The sequence below is a fragment of the Acinonyx jubatus genome, chromosome D2, assembly GCF_027475565.1.
Source record: "Acinonyx jubatus isolate Ajub_Pintada_27869175 chromosome D2, VMU_Ajub_asm_v1.0, whole genome shotgun sequence".
NCBI lineage: Eukaryota > Metazoa > Chordata > Mammalia > Carnivora > Felidae > Acinonyx > Acinonyx jubatus.
The window spans coordinates 66,240,444-66,258,037 of NC_069393.1; the positions used below are offsets into that span (position 1 = coordinate 66,240,444).

Here is a 17,594-nt window from a genome sequence, read left to right on the forward strand (position 1 = left end):
ATCTCACGATCAAGGCTTTTTCGAGTGAAGCTTCAGACTGATTCTCCGGAAATGTTCAGCTGAAAATTCAACAATCAAATGAAATCCACTCAATAGAGCCTTAGAAGGCTTCTTTTGCCAAAAGTAAAGAGAAGATGGGACCCCGGCTCCCCCTACGCTCTGCGGGGACCGCGAGTATGGTTCCGTTCAAGGCGCGGACTCCGCCTCCGCGGGCGCCGCCATTTTGTTTGGCTGGACGGGAGCGAGCGGCGCTTTGGGGGAGGGGTCTCGTAGGCGCCTCATTGGACCCCACGGCAGCGCTGTCGCTTCTCGGTGGGGAGGCCTTCTCCCCGGCGAGGGGCGCGGAATCATGTACATAAAACAGGTGAGGCCTGTGCGTCTCGCCCACTCCCTCGCGGGCCTGTGAGGACAGCTCCGTCTGGCGGGGGTGTCTCGGCTCGACCCGTGGCCTCCCGCCTCCCGGCAGGGTGGACCCAAGACGCGGGCTGCGGGGGAGGGGAGAGGCCCCGCCCCGCCAGCGCGGGGCCGCGGCGCGGGCCTCCCCCGCCGGGCGTCCGTCCGCGGGAGTAGCATCTCCGAGAGGTTTGGAGGGACCGGGCCTTCCCAGTGGGTCGGGGGCGGGCTGGGGGCGGCAGCGGCGGGGCGGGCAAGCTGTGTCGTCCTGCCGGGGCCAGCCCCGCGCGGGCCCTTTGCGCGGGGTGTGTGGAAAGGTGGTCCCCCGGGCCCGGGGGCATCCCTGGGAGGGCTCAGGTTGGGGTGTCAGCTTAGCCCGGGGTCTTTGTCCCCGAATTACAGGAGACGGGAAAGGGACCCTCCTCCTTGCAGAGTATGTAGCGCCGCCTCGTTCACTTGTTTACTTCTGTCAAAATGGTCTTCCCGCGCAAGAGTCCACCCCAAAGATGAACCCATCCGCACTCTTGGAAAAGTTTCTCTGTTGGATGTGTTGGACTCTCAGCACCCCTTTCTTGGAACGTCTGCTCCTTCTGGCCGCTCGGCGTGTCCGAGAGAAGCGCCCACTGCTCCTGGAGTCAGGAAAGCTTGGGGCCGACCGGCCTGCTTGACACACTTTTTCGCTGTAGCTCGGGGATGTTCAGCGTTCCAGCGAACCTTACTTACACAATGTACTTGCTCTTGAGAGTTCTTTAACAGGTGACTTACAACACTGGCCCTGGCTACCGATAAACGCGGACGTTTTAGAAGATTTTTTAATCGCCACTTTCCAAAATGAATTTTTCTTCTATGAAATGGAAAGTTCTCTATGTTGCATTAAATGAGAAACCAGAGAGAGAAGTGCCAAGGAAGAATGTTTAGGAGTTTCTTCTGGTAGTGTGTGTTCTCTGAAAAGTATCTTTTATTTATTAGGTTATCATCCAGGGTTTTCGGAGTTACAGAGATCAAACAATTGTAGATCCCTTCAGTTCAAAGCATAATGTTATTGGTAAGTGTTCATGGTTTCCAAGATCAGATTTATATTTATAGAGCCATTTAAATTCGGTCTATATTTAGGCTTGAGATGGGAATTGGCTTTGAATATTCTATGAATTTATACATGTTTCTTCTATATGAAATAACTTCTGTTTTTTTTTAGTCTGCACTGATGTATTGCTTACTTTATATATTTAAAACGTTTGCACAAGTTACTCATTTGGGTAGCCTGGTAGGTGTGAAAGTGTCTTTTAATAGCTTTACGTTTATAGTGAATGACACTAAAGTTAGCATTTGAGCTATACTCTTCTTGATATGTCATTTCCTGGTTAAAACGCCCACTGTTGTCTAATTTCAGAGATGACCATTCTTTATTCACAAATTTGATTGTTCTTGGGTTTTTTCTTTCCTAATATTTAAGGTCAGACCATGCAGCTTGGTGGGCAGAGCATAAACTTTGGAGCATAACAGAATGGGTTTCACGTCCCAGTTCTGACACATACTCTTTTTCAAACTTGACTTCTTGAGGGGCTTTAGTTTTCTGATTTATAATGAAGAGCTAATGATACCTATCTTATAGGGGCTGTTGGGAAAATTAAATGAGAAAGTATATGTATGAGGATAAAGGACTGAAACGATTATTGTCCTGCAGTACAGTATTTAGTCTAAAGACTCTTCAGTTGATAGTGTCCATTTTTTGCTGATACAGCCAGCAAAAGTGTTTTCTGACATTCTGCTGAATTTTTAAAGGCTAGATGAAACAATGTGCTATAAATAGACTTAAGCTATACATTGTCTTCCTTGAGGGGTATATTGGTATATTAGACTGCTAAGTCCACCATAAAATACAGATTGGGTAGCTTAAAGAGCAGGAATTTATCTTCTCACTGCTCTGGTAGCTCAAATCCACGATCAGGCTGCCAGCATAGTCACATTCTGGAAGTCGCCATCTTTTTTGTTTGTTTGTTTTTAATGTTTTAATGTTTATTTTTGAGACAGAGACACAGAGTATGAGTGGGGGAAGAGCAGAGAGAGAGGGAGACACAGAATCCAGAGCAGGCTTCGGGCTCTTTGCTGACAGCTCAGAGCCTGACGTGGGGCTCGAACCCGTGACAAGTGAGATCATCACCTGAGCCAAAGTCAGACGCTCAACTGACTGAGCCACCTAGGCATCCCCTGAAAGTCACCATCTTTGTCATCAGGCTCCTGTGACTGTTTGATTCTCTCTCCCTCTTCTTCATTAGAGCACAAATTCCATTATGAAGGCCCCACCCTCACAACCTCATTAATCCTGATTACCTCCCAAAGCTCCCCCCCCCCCCCCAGATACCATAACATTTGGGGTTAGGGCTTCAACATATGAATGAGAGAGTAACACAGTTCATTCTGTGGCATGGGATAAGGTGAGATTTATATAGAGATCAGTAATAGGCAAACACTAAATGCTGATGTTCCCAGAGAATCTACTTTATTTTGAAATAAATAATAAATTTTAAAAATTGAGAGCAAAAGTGTCAACTATACTTTGAAATAAAATTTAAAAATTGAGGCATGGGAATGCAAACTGGTGTAGCCGCTCTGGAAAACAGTGTGGAGGTTCCTCAAAAAATTAGAAATACATCTACCCTACCACCCAGCAATAGCACTGCTAGGAATTGACCCAAGGGATACAGGAGTACTGATGCATAGGGACACTTGTACCCCAATGTTTATAGCAGCACTTTCAACAATAGTCAAATTATGGAAAGAGCCTAAATGTCCATCAACTGATGAATGGATAAAAAATTGTGGTTTATATACACAATGGAATACTACGTGGCCATGAGAAAGAATAAAATATGGCCTTTTGTAGCAACGTGGGTAGAACTGGAGAGTGTCATGCTCAGTGAAATAAGCCATGCAGAGAAAGACAGATACCGTATGTTTTCACTCTTAGGTGGATCCTGAGAAACTTAACAGAAGACCATGGGGGAGGGGAAGGAAAAAAAAAAAGGAGGAGTTTTTAAGAGACTCTTAAAAACTGAGAACAAACTGAGGGTTGATGGGGGGTGGGTGATGGGTATTGAGGAGGGCACCTGTTGGGATGAGCACTGGGTGTTGTATGGAAACCAATTTGACAATAAATTTCATATTAAAAAAATAATAAAAATTGAAGCAAAAACAAAACCTGACCTCAGTACATTAGTTGCAGCCTTGTAGTTGGGAATAAAGAAAACACTTTGGGGGCGCCTAGGTGGCTCAGTCAGTTAAACATCTGACCCTTGGTTTTGGATCATGTCTTGATCTCATGGTTGGAGGTTTCAAGCCCCGCATCGGGCTGTGAGCTAATGGTGCAGAACCTGTTTGGGATCCTCTCTCCCTCTCTCTCTGTCCCTCCCACCCCCATGCGCATGTGCAAGATAAACTTATAAAAAAAAACACTTTTTACCCTCTGCTGTACCTGTTGAATAGTTAATTTAATTAAAGTGCCACAAGGATAGCCTGATTGTTCTGGTATTTTATTTATATTTTGATTACAAGTGCCTTCTGATTTTCATCAATCAGAAAATCTTTGGAAATGGAAAAAAATGAATAATTACTAGATATCAATTATTTAAAAATTATATATTCTATTAAAATATAATTGCTAGATTTATATTACAGGTTAAACTAGATGAATATCTTAATTAGATCAATGGTAAAATTTTATGAGCTGTAAAATGATGACTTTTATTATGATGATTAGATTGTTTGTAGAATCTATCAAGTATTTTTGTTTTAGCTATTAAGAGACCACTGTTTTACTACTTTGTTTACATTAGTATTGTTAACAGTAACAGTTACAGAGTAAATTGTCTAAGTGTTTTTTCTTTTGTTTTAACAAACCTAATATGATTTTATGCTTAAACATTTTTTTTAAGGTTTTTAAGCTTTTTTAAAAAATTTATTATTTTTTGAGTGAGAGAGAGGGAGAATACCCACATGAGCAGGGGAGGGGCAGAGAGAGGGAGAGGGAAGATCCCAAGCAGGCTCCTCACTGTCAATGCAGAGCCTGACTCAGAGCTCTATCTCAGGAACTGTGGGATCATGCCCTGAGCTGAACTCAGGAGTTGGACACTTAACCAAGGAGGCCACCCAGGCACCCAACTGCTTAAACATGTTTTAAAGACAGGAAAGACCCAAAGTAGTGTAGACTGAGATTGACATTAAAAATATCCTGTGAAAGCATAGTACTTTGATTATTTAATGATTTGACCTTAAACAAAGATTTGAAGGCAACTGTATCTTCTGGTGATCTTCAGTGTTTTAATCTCTTGCTTGAACAGTTGAATGATGTTTGAATTACCAAACATACACCTTTTTAAGGTTACTTTGTCTCTAGCTTTTTAACAAAAGAAATATGTTAATTGTAGAACGTTATGGAAGAGTTTAAAAGCTGAAAGGAAAAAACTAAACTGTAATCCTGCCCAGCAATAGCCATTCTTAATATTAACAACCTATACTTGTATTAGCCTTGGTTTCCTAGAAAACAGAATCCAAGGCCCACTCAGCAACTAATAATACTTTAACGGGAAGGTTCAGTCTGAGGGCAAGAGTAAAACGGAAAGTTGGTCATAGCTTTATAAAGAAGGTTCAGCTGGTTTGTGGTCATATTGGATAACTTCCAGACAGTCTTTGTGAACCCACCACGCCTGGGAAAGATCAGATTGGAAAGGAATGGAGACGGCTTTGTCTGCTAGTTCCTGTTCTCTGATTGGTCAGAGTTTACTACACAGGGCATTAATTAATTCCTCCATGCTTTTGGATTGTGTTACTCTGGGGACTAACCCCCTAAAGTAGTCAGGGAACTATATAGTGTCTTTTGGATTTTCACAGGTCTGACCTGAGTGCACACCCAGGGTAGGCTGAAACAACCTAAAGATGATGGAATAATGAATCTCTCCATTGACAGGCAGTTAAGGCTTGGGTTGGGGCAGGTGATTCTGGGGCACATATAAACTGGATCTACCCCCATATGCCTCCAGTCTTTGTGTATGTACATCTACATAAATAAGCCTTTTTTTTTTTTTAAGTTTATTTTGAGAGAAACCACAAGTGAGGGAGGGGCAGGGAGGAAGAGAAAATCCCAAGCAGTCCCTGAGCTGTCAGCACAGAGCCCAACGTGGGGCTTATTCCCATGAACAGTAAGATCATGACCTGAGCCAAAATCAAGAGTCAGGCGCTTAACGGACTGAGCCACCCAGGCTCCCCCTAAGCATTTTAATTTAATTTTTAATTATTTATTTTTTTAATTTTTAAAATATTTTTCATTTATTATTTTTGAGAGACAGAGCATGCGTGGAGGAGGGACAGAGAGAGAGGGAGACACAGAATCCAAAGCAGGCTCCAGGCTCTGAGCTCTCAGCACAAGAGCCCAACGTGGAGCTAGAGGTCAAGAACAGTGAGGTCACGACCTGAGCCAAAGTCAGACACTTAACCAACTGAGCCAGCCAGGCGCCCCTATTTAATTTTTTAAATGTTTTATTTATTTTTGAGAGAGTGCACACAAGAACAGGGAGGGGCAGAGAGAGAGGGAGACCGAGGATGTGAAGTGGGCTCTGCTGACAGCAGTGAGCCCGGTGGCTGGAATCCCCAAATTGAACCATGAGGATGATCCTGACCTGAGCTGAAGTTGGACACTCAACCAGCTGAGCTACCCAGGCGCCCCACAATAAGCCTTTTAAAATAAAATAAAAGTGGGCTTGTAGTATAATCTTTTGATAATCTGTTTTTTTCTACTTAAGAATAAGTCTTGGGGCGCCTGGGTGGCTCAGTCGGTTAAGTGTCCGACTTCGGCTCAGGTCATGATCTCGCGGTTCGTGAGTTCAAGCCCCGCGTCAGGCTCTGTGCTGATCGCTCAGAGCCTGGAGCCTGTTTTGGATTCTGCGTCTCTCTCTCTCTCTCTGACCCTCCCCCGTTCATGCTCTGTCTTTCTCTCTCAAAAATAAATAAACGTTTAAAAAAAATTTTTTTTTAAGAATAAGTCTTGAATCTCTTTCCTTATTAGTCAACATCCTTGAAATTGCTTTACAGTATTCCACTGATGGGTAGGAGTAATTAAAGGGAAATTTAAAGTTTTAAGTTATTTATGAATACATTACAGTTTTAACTATATGTAATTCTTTGAATGCTAAATTCTCTTTTTAAACTTTTATTTAGAGATAATTTCAAATTTACAGAAAAGTTGTATAAATAGGAACAGTACAGAGAATATGCTGATCTCCTTTACCCAAATCTACCTGTTAACTTTTTCCTCTTTTGCTTTATCATTTGTACCCACTCTCACACTTTTTTTCTTAGAATAAGTTATGTAGGTCTTTGTCCTTTACCGTTGACTTCAATGTATGCTTTCTAAGAATAGGGATATTCTCTTACATAATCACGGTAGAGTTTGTAAATTTCCGTAAATTTGACATTAATACGATAATCTGCTGTTTATTTTCCAGTTGTACTGATTGACCCCCAAATTTTCTTCATAGTATTTTTTCCTCCAGTACAGGGCCTAATTTAGGGTCAGGTATTGCTTTTGGTGGTCATATCTATTTAGTCTCTTTAATCTGGATCATTTCCATAGCCTTTCTTTGTCTTTTTTAACATTGTTTTTAAAAAATACTACATAAATGATGTGTCCTTCTGAGTATATTATATCTGGAAGTGAATGATGTCTACTTTTTTTGTTGTTGTTTAATTTACTTCTTTTGAGAGAGCATGTACAAGTAGTGGGAGGGTGGCTCAGTTGGTTGAGTGTCCAACTTTGGCTCGGGTCATGATCTCAGTCAGTGAGTTCAAGCCCCTTGTCGGGCTCTGTGCTGACAGCTCAGAGCCTGGAACCTGCGTTGAATTCTGTCTCCTTCTCTCTCTGCCCCTCCCCTGCTCGTGTCTGTCTCTGTCTCAAAAATAAACGAACATTAAAAATTAAAAAAAAATTGCGTGTCCATAGTAATGATTGTAAATTATGAAAACCTAGTAACATATTAGTTATTCCAAATATTATTTGTTAGGAAAAAGCAAAAGAATAAACAATGAAGTAAATTTAAGAAAAAAAAAATACCTGAAGTCTCTACAAAAATTGCATTCATTTGGTGATTAAAGCTGTTTTGTTTATGGATTTCTTTTGTTCACTGTTCTTTGTATTTAATTTCAGATATTAAGATGTTAAGTTAGAAAATTGAATATAAATTTTTTAATACTTACGGTAAAGTTTTAATTTTATTGGTTTTTATAGAAAGTAACATGTACTTTTTGAAATTTTATAGTGGGCAGAAATGGATCTGGAAAAAGTAACTTTTTTTACGGTAAGTGTTGTTTTTTCAATTCTAAATATATTAATACCTGGGTATCTTGGCGTAGTTTATTTTAAAGATTGGTTTTCTGAGATTATGTCTGTATGAAACTCAAGAAATACTTTTTCGTACAGGGTTGCAGTTTAGTGTAGGGAGTGTAGAGTATAATGATCTGAGTTCTACTCTGTACCTAGTGATTAAGTAGCTGAGAGGTTGGGCAAAACAATCTTTCAGGGTACTCTTTGCAATTTAAAAGTGTACTTGACCTGTCTACTTTGATGGGTTATGGGAATCATGAGATAATAATAATGGAAGTGCTTTTTAAACTTGAATGCTGTATGTAAATGTTGCAGATGCATATTTATACAAGTGTAAATGCAACAACATAGTTAATATTGTTTTGGAAAATGACTCATCTTCTTGTTTCATTATGTATGTATGTAACTAAATAAGCCTTTCACCCAACATGGGGCTTGAACTCATAATTCCAACCAAGATCAAGAACTGCATGCTCTACTGACTGAGCCAGCCAAGCATCCCTCTGTTTCCTCTTTTAAAAAAATGTTTTCTAAATCATTTTTATGAAAGATAGAGGGGTGTAAAAAATTAGAGACTCAACAAAGATTATTGTCAGTTTGAAGATAGTAAATAGCTTTGAAAAGTCTAAAGATAAAATACATTTAAGTATAATGCCTCTGTTAACAAATCCTTTGGAGAGAGAAAACATCTGAACAGGTTTGAACTATACAAGAAGTAGATTGAAAAAATTTTGAACCTCTTGTTTGAGTAGTGCTTGAGGGAAAGGGGGTGGGGCTTGGCAGGAGCAAAGGTTCTATCCCTCTGTGCTCACAAATCTATAGCCCTTCAGTGGTTGTAATTTGGTGATGATAAGTGAGTGGGATTGGAGTAGAAGTATTTCATAATCTCCAGGCGGATAAAGGCAGTTTGAATCTGTTCCCCTAAGGTGATTATGAAAGATAACCACTCTCCCCTCAACATACACATTCATACATGCGTACTCAACTCTTGGAATGTCAAAGGTCTCTTGGGTGAACTGGTAACAGGACAGCTGAGTAGAGTTTCATTTCTAGGGCAGGGTGGTCCAGTTAGGTACTTTATATGGAAGCAGCAGTGACTTCTTACAGAAGATAAGAGCAGTGCAAACAGTGCATTAGAATGTGGGAATCTGAACTGTTTCCCTGTGTTTCCCACTTAGTTTAATTTCTTTTGACAAAACTATCCTGCTAAGGATATGGTAAGAATATGTCCTATTTTGTTAATAAATATTTTGATGTATATTATTTACTTCTAGTGGATAAAAGCAAAGTGTTAATCACTCAGTGTATACTTTGATCAAGAGGTAGATTTTAGTTCTGCTTACCTCTTTTTGTTACCTCAGTGTTCTCTTTTTCTTCCCTTAAATGTTTCAGTGCAAACTTCTTAGTATTTTTCTTGTCATTTCTAAGCTGATTAGTCTAAAATACAAGCAATTTTTTGCATATATGAAATAGATAATCTGTTTTATCTGCCTTGTTCATTACCTGATAGAGGTATGGGAAGTTATAAATTAAGGCATAAAGCTTCTTTGAGACTATACTAATATTTAATGTTTTTGTATTTTTAGCAATTCAGTTTGTTCTTAGTGATGAGTTCAGTCATCTTCGTCCGGAACAGCGATTGGCTTTGTTGCATGTGAGTGAGATTGCTTTGAGATTGTCAATACATGTTGACATTATGTATTTTTAAAACTATATTGTTAATTCTGTTAAATAAAATCACTTGTTCAAGTTTCAGATCTTTTGTAAACATGGTACAGTCTCTCTTAAGTGTGTTAATTCTACTATGGAATTTAGCCTACTATATTAATGCAAGATAAAGGCCTAATTTTTATGTAAATGGTAATAAAATTGTAGGACTTTACTATAAATGGGTGTGTCTTCCATATAAATAGAAATTCTTTTTAAAAAAATTTTTTAGTGTTTATTTTTGAGAGAGAGAGAGCATGAGCAGGGGAGGGGCAGAGAAAGAGGGAGACACAAAATCTGAAGCAGGTTCCAGGTTCTGAGCTGTCAGCGCAGAGCCCAGCACAGGGCTCGGACCCAAAAACCATGAGATCATGACCTGAGCTGATGTTGGACACTCAACTGACTGAGCCACCCAGGCACCCCATAAATACAAATTATTAAGAGTATGGTCTGGTGATGCTCTGGAAACAGGCTTGCTGAAGAGAGAAGAGTTTGAAATTGGGAATTAGGAACTTTGAGACTCAGAACCAGAAGTTAATTGGGAGCATAGAGAAGGAACCATTACAAACTAAACAGCATAACATGTTATAATTTTATCCATATTTGTAGCTCAAGTGGTCACATCATTTCCCAATATGAAAGATAAGTGTATTTATAGTAATGAAAATTATTAGAATTTTTCATTGGATCATTATGAATAATGAACTAAAGAAATTTTAGGATAAAAAATGATAAAAGGCTATAACAAAATAATAAATTTATTGTCAGTTTGAATATGACATAGTTTTAAAATGAGAAAGTGAGATTCCTTAGTATATCTTAACAGAGTCTCTCACACTTAGGAAGGTGGTTTATTTTGTTTGTTTTCTTACCATTATCAACTGGTTGCCTATAGAAAAAATTTTTTTTACGTTTCTAAGATAGGCATTGAAAGAATAACTTGTTTAGGTATCATTCTTTATTATATTGAATCACTGTGTAGTAACAGTTTCTAGAATCTGGAAATTACCTGAACTTGGTAAAGGAGTGGCAGCATCATAAATTGGTGTATATGTGACATATATTAACTGTGTGTGTTTTCATAGCAGATTTAAAATTATATAGGATATAGCAAATTTAAACAAGTAAATAAAAATAAATAATTAGTTTTAAAAGCCAGGGCAGCTGGGTGGCTGAGTCGGTAAGCATCCAACCTTGGATTTCAGCTTAGGTCATGATCTTTGGTTTGTGAGATCGAGCCCTCCGTTGGGCTCCACGCTGGCAGTGTGGAGTCTGCTTGGGATTCTCTCTCCTCTCTGCCCCTCCCCTGCTCTCTTGTACACCTGCGCTTTTTGTCTCTCTCAACAATAAATAAATAAACTTAAAAATTAAAAAAAGCCGAGTTCCAGTAATTATATGATTTGTTAGGGTTCCTTTCCAGCATTAAGTGAGTCTGTAAGAGAAAAGCCTCAAAGTGTTGTTGATATTAGCAAATAAGTAGAATTAGGTGGGCATGGGGTCTTATGTTCTAATAAAGTGGTTTTCAGAACAAGACCTAAGTACATCTGACTTTGATATCTCTTGGATAGTTTTCATTTTTTTAGTCAGAATCTAAAACCATTTGGTTGACAAGTATTGTTATCCTCATCCAGTGTCTTTGCTCTAGGATATATACTAGCCCAATAGAAATTTTTTTCCATTGAATTAGGCTTATTGCCATGCACTAAACTTTAAAGGTGTTTAAAGAAAAAATAAAAAAAAGAATATGAAAATACCACTTAAATGACAATTTTATTTTTTACGTGTTTTAGGAGGGTACTGGTCCTCGTGTTATTTCTGCTTTCGTGGAGATTATTTTTGATAATTCGGACAACCGGTTGCCAGTGAGTAATGGCTTTTTTTTTTTCTAGTCACAATTTTGAGAATTTTATTGATGCAGCTGATTTTTTTCCCAACCTTTGAAACATTCATAACTGTATTAAATACAATTCTTATAATTTAGTTTATGTTAAAATAGCTATATGGTTTACATATTCATTTTGTCCTAAAATTATAATGAACATTCTAGCAAATAGGGTGTGTAAGTTGTTGTGAAAAAATATCTTTGTCATAAGAATTGATATTCATAGCAAATCTTTAGTGAGAATTGAAATTTCAAAATAAGTGTTACGGTTACAGACTCTAGAATGACCTTATTAACTGAAAAGTTTTCCATTTTTACTATGAAATTAACTTCAGGCTTTTACATTCTTTCTTAGATTGATAAAGAAGAAGTTTCACTTCGAAGAGTTATTGGTGCCAAAAAGGATCAGTATTTCTTAGACAAGAAAATGGTCACGTAAGCAATTTCTTTACATTTATAATTTCTTTATGAAAGAGTAAAAGTATTTTACTTAACTCCTATATGGGTTATATATGCCTCGTGGTCAACAAACCAAAATTTAGAGCATTAACAGAAGAATCAAGATTCTCTGAGGCCAGTAGAATAAATGGTTTCATGACTATTCTATACTCCCTCATGTTCCTTAACCCAGCAGTTACCCTTCATTTTTTTGCTTATTATTGGGCGATTAATCTGAAAAAATATTTTCAATGTTTATTAACAGGAAAAATGATGTGATGAATCTCCTTGAAAGTGCTGGTTTTTCTCGAAGCAATCCTTATTATATTGTAAAACAAGGAAAGGTAAAAATATTGTATGTCCTTTTTTTATAGAATGTTTTCTGAGTATATTCACTTGAATGATGAATTTGCTTATAGATTCTAGTGGTTAAGTTGAAGCAAAAATGGACCTTACTGTCTCTTGTTTTCATTGATTTATTTTGTATAGATATTAGTATTACCTTTTATGTGGCCATAAAATTACAAAGTAGATCCACTGTGTAATGGGATTCAATTTTTTCAGCAGTTAGTGGATGTTGTTTTCGTTGTGACCTGTATCACTTAATAAGGTGTCCTATACTGGAAGACATTTTGGTTTGTGAAAGTCACATGGAAATATTTAAGAATATTGTAGAAATTCTTTAAAAATAGCATTTGAAGAAAATTACTTCCTAAAAGTAATACTCTGTTATTTAATATATCACAGAGTTAAAATGGTGGAAAGCTTACATTGCCAGAAATCTACCATAATGCTGTATATTGTTTTTGCTTGTAGAGATTATATTCTTTATAGTTTTTAGTAGTTGCATACTTCAGCTGATTATTGTTTCCTCATATACTTTAAATTTTATCTAAGATAACTTCTTTTTCTTAGAACATACCCTGCATTGTTCACATAGTTTGCTGTAGTGTTTTTTTGGACTAGGGGAAAGTTCTTTTTAAATGTCCACTTATTTCATATTGGAGACATTTTTAGATATGTGTCGAAAACTTAGCATTCCGAACTGAGTAGGAAGAGTACGTATGGTGTTTCACATTTGGGAAATGCAGAGCAAGTTTTTGAAGACCATCTTTAGAAGCAAGGAATTTTTTTAAAAGGAGGCTGATAACGGGGTGACTGGGTGGCGCAGTAGGTTAAGTGTCTGACTGCGGCTCAGGTCAAGATCTCATAGCTCGTGGGTTCAAGCCTTGCATTGGGGTCTGTGCTGACAGCTCAGCACCTGGAGCCTGCTTTGGATTCTGTGTCTCCTTCTGTCTCTTCCCCTCGCCCGCTCACATTCTGTCTCTACTCCAAAAATAAACAAAAAATTTAAAGAGGCTGATTACGAAAGACTAATTAATCTGAGTCTTCCCTGCAAACATACAGTATAGGCCCCTATACTTTCAGTTTCTATTCATGTCATTTCATATTAAGCCATCCATACGTTACTTCATCTAAAAGAATGTTGCCTTCACCCCAGTGAAGACACTTCACTTTTTTCTAATTTGATTTTTTTCATAATAATTATACTGTATTGGTATATTTATTTCTTCTTCCATTAGAATGTAAGTTCCATGAAGGCAAGACTTTGTTTTGTTCATTGCTCTTTTCCCAGTGCCCAGCAGAGTGGCATATATGTTGTAAACATTTATTAAATATTTTTGAAGTGAGCAACTTGAATGAACATGCATAATTGGGGTAACCAGTGATAAGGATCTGAAAGGAGATTCTTTGATGTCTATACTTTTGATAGACCACATTTTTCCCAGAGTTGATTTCTGTCTTTATGTGAAAGTGTTAGAGTAACTTCACTTTTTAATGCCATGACAGCATTTTTGCATTTAGTGGCTAACTTTATTTTTATGAATATGTTAAACTCACGCTTGTTGTTTAAAGTTGCATGGCACTTAGTTTGTACCACTCTGTGTTTTTTTGCCGTATATTTAAAAATTTTTTTTGATGTTTGTTTGTTTTTGAGAGAGAGAAAGAGAACATAAGCAGGGCAGGGTCTGAGAGAAGGGGACAGAGGATCCAAAGCAGGCTCTGTGCCGACAGCAGTGAGTCCGATGTGGGGCTCGAACTCATAAACTGAGAGATCATGACCTCAGCTGAAGTTGGATGCTCAACCGACTAAGCCACCCAGGTGCCCCACCATATATTTTTAAATAAGATTTTTAAAATGCTTTTGCTTGTTTTATTTAATGTTAGTTACTACCTGTGATAGACAGTTATTTTTACCTATCTATATTTAAAGAATACCATTTTGGGGGCACTCATCTGGCTCAGTTGGTAGACCATTCAACTCCTGATCTTGGGGGCATAGAGCTTACTTAAAAAATAATAGTAATAATGGGGCACCTCGGTGGCTCAGTCAGTTAAGCATGTGACTTCAGCTCAGGTCATGAACTCACAGTTTGTGGGTTTGAGCCCCACATTGGGCTCTGTGCTGACAGCTCAGAGCCTGGAGCCTGCTTCAGATTCTGTCTCCCTCTCTCTCTGCCCCTCCCCTAGCTCATGCTCTGTTTCTGTCTCTTAAAAATAAATAAACATTAAAATTTTTTTTTAAATAATAATAATAAAGCATACCATTTTTGCTATACTTTTAATAGTATCATAACTTTTTAAAAATGTAGAGTGATAGTTTCCCCTTGTAAAAATACTGTTCTTTTAGAACAGTTCATCTTTTTTTTTTTTTTAATGTTTGTTTATTTTTGAGAGAATGCATGCAAGCGAAGTAGGGTCAGGAGGAGAGGGGAACAGAGGATTGGAAGCAAGCTCTGTGCTGACAGCAGAGAGAGCCCGATGCAGGGCTCGAACTCGCAAACCTTGAAATCGTGACCTAAGCCAAAGTTGGATGCCTAACCAACTGAGCCATCTGGGCACCCCTGGAGTTCATCTTTTATATTTTATCATATTGACTGAGGAAAAATGGTGATGTAATGTTCTTCCTTCGTTTTTGTTTTTGTTGTTTTGTTTTTACAAAGTTTATTTTGAGAGAGGCAGCACGAGTAGGGGAGGGGCAGAGAGAGAAGGAGAGAGGGAGAATCCCAAACAGGCTTCAGGAAGCTAGCACTTAGAGCCCAATGTGGGGCTCAAACCCACAAAACCGCGAGGTCAGAACCTGAGCCAAAATCAAGAGTCGGATGCTTAACTGACTGAGCCACCCAGGAGCCACGTTTTTCCTTCATTTTTAATTTAGAGAATCTTATTCATAAATTAGACTTATGAATGTATCAATCCTATTTGGATTTTTATTTAATAAATTTTATTTAAATGAGATAGAGGTCTGTAAGTAAATGCACTGTACGAATTGCATTATTGAAGTTATGCTCTACTTAAAACCTAGCATGTGAGTACTCTTTCAAAGTAGAGTTCTTAAAGAACAGTCTATAGCTACGTAATAATTATTTTTCTAAAATTTTTAGATCAACCAGATGGCCACAGCACCAGATTCTCAGAGACTAAAACTATTGAGAGAAGTAGCTGGTACTAGAGTGTATGATGAACGAAAAGAAGAAAGCATATCTTTAATGAAAGAAACAGGTAAAATGAATGTGATTCTGCCTTATTTGTGTTGTGAATTACATATTCATTGTGCTGTGATGGTTGGGGGGAGTTCAATCTGTTCTCAAGAGTATACTGTTTGATAGTTTGCCTGTGTACTGAATGGAGAGAAAATTAGTTTGAGACATTTTAAGGTTTGAGATTTCCAGTGATTTCTCTCTTTAAATAAAGAATTACTGTTAGATAATGATGCCTTTATAGGTCAACTGTTTTGTGCCTCTAACGTCCTCATTGTTAGTGAGGATAACAGATTTGGATGCAAACCTCAAAAAGCATTTCTGGAAGTATCAGCTGGCATTAGGTTTTAAGTTGTTCAGGAGCAAGTAAATGGAAAACTTTAAGAATTTTCCTTAGTACATTATGATGGAAACCCTACTTTGCTTTTCAATTGCTATGGTTTGTCATTCCATAGATAGTCCTGAGTTCAAAATCTGACTAATAATTAACTGACAATGTGACTTTAGACTTGATCTCTCTGGTCTAAAGCTTCTCCATCTGTAAAATTCTTGTTCATAGTTTATGGTGATAAATAGAGGAGCAAAGTAGTACCATGATTGGAATATAGTAGGTGTTCAATATACGGCACCTGTGGATAATGCTATTATAGTAAAAGTTGAGAATCAGTGACACCAATGATGTTATGGTTTTTAATTTTGTAATGTTGTGGGAAGGCACAGTTGCCTTTAAAGGATGTTAAAACAGAGGCCTTACTACATGTATTGTAAGAATTAGTAAACACTAATTTGGAAAGATATATGCCCCTGTATGTATGTGCATTGCAGCATTATTTACAGTAGCCAAGATGCGGAAGCAGCATAAGTGTCCATCAGATGAATGTTTAAAGATGTGGTATATGCATACAAGGGAATATTACTCCATTTTTTAAAAAATGAGATCTTACCATTTGTGACAACATGGATGAACTTAGAGGGTATCATGCTGAGTGAAATGAGTCGGACAGAAAGGTATATACCACATGATTTCACATATATACAGGATCTAAAAAAAACAGCAAACAAAATAGAAACAGACTCATAAATATAGAGAACAAACTGGTGGTTGCCAAGGTGGTGGTGCAGGGGGAAGATGGGTGAAACAGATGAAAGGGATTAGGAGGAAAAACTTCCAGTTATAAAATAAGTCACAGAGATGAAAAGTATAGTATAGGGAATATAGTCCATGATATTGTAATAATGTTGTATGGTGACAGATGGTAATTAGACTTATCACGGTGAGCATTGTTTAATGTATAAAATTATGAAATCACTATTGTGCACTTGAAATTAACATAACGTTTGTATGTCAACTAAAATAAAAAGTTTTAAAGTGTCACCATGTGTAACTGTTCTCTGATGCTTTTCATAATGAAGCATCGTGTCATTTTAGTTTTAGATTTGGTTACCACATACTTTCAAATAATGCTATAGTTCTTAAGGTTAATTTTAACTCATGGTATATTTGAGAAGATATTACATCAAAATTTCATTCAACTTCTTCACTCCTCTCTCATTTTTTAAGAGGGCAAACGCGAAAAAATCAATGAGTTGTTAAAATACATTGAAGAGAGATTACATACCTTAGAAGAAGAAAAGGAAGAACTGGCTCAATATCAGAAGTGGGATAAAATGAGACGAGCCCTGGAATATACCATTTACAATCAGGAACTTAATGAGACTCGTGCTAAACTTGATGAGGTAAAATACTTTTGTCACTTAAATTCATGAGTGATTTTATTTGAATGAGTAAGTTACGCTCATGCTATATTTATACTTTTCAATGGTTTTTAAATAGGAACTTAAAAATTTTTAAATCTTAATAAATTCATTGGTCAGTGAATTTGTTCTTTTAATTATTCCAAGGAAAATGCCTAGGTCTGTGTGGTCCTTGCTGTAGTTGCATCTGAAATATAATCAGGTGGTAATGCAAGACAAACCAAAATGAGGGCAGCCACCTTTAAAAGCTTCATGAAGAAGGGGTGCCTAGCTGGCTCAGTCAGTGGGGAGCATGGGACTCCTGATCTTGGAGTTCATGTTGTGAGTTCGAGCCCCATGTTGTGGGTAGGATTTACTTGATAATAAAAAGAAAAAGCCTCACGAATTTTTTTGTTGGCTTTTTAAGATGTATTTTGTAAATAGTATTGCTGATATTTTGTCCAGAAATTGCTTTAGGTAATACTTAAAGGACTTTTTACTTAAAACCACTAAAAATTGTTTTATA

At 37.7% G+C, this 17,594-nt stretch overlaps 1 protein-coding gene across 4 annotated transcripts in view; it reads left to right on the top strand.

Moving 5' to 3' along the window:
- Positions 1–205: 205 nt before the first annotated feature.
- SMC3 (structural maintenance of chromosomes 3) overlaps positions 206–17,594 on the top strand; it is a 37,016-nt gene continuing 19,627 nt past the window's right edge. The window contains exons 1-10 of one of the 4 annotated variants that reach the window (XM_053206899.1): positions 219–364; positions 796–1,149; positions 1,363–1,438; positions 7,701–7,748; positions 9,360–9,419; positions 11,263–11,334; positions 11,710–11,789; positions 12,058–12,136; positions 15,239–15,356; positions 16,896–17,071. In XM_053206899.1, the coding sequence (XP_053062874.1) occupies positions 1,430–1,438; positions 7,701–7,748; positions 9,360–9,419; positions 11,263–11,334; positions 11,710–11,789; positions 12,058–12,136; positions 15,239–15,356; positions 16,896–17,071 (642 nt within the window). In that variant the 5' untranslated portion in view covers positions 219–364; positions 796–1,149; positions 1,363–1,429. Of the gene's footprint in view, positions 365–413; positions 583–795; positions 1,150–1,362; positions 1,439–7,700; positions 7,749–9,351; positions 9,420–11,262; positions 11,335–11,709; positions 11,790–12,057; positions 12,137–15,238; positions 15,357–16,895; positions 17,072–17,594 lie in introns of those variants that run through there. The other 3 variants (XM_027063035.2, XM_053206898.1, XM_053206900.1) reach the window with 3 other exon arrangements.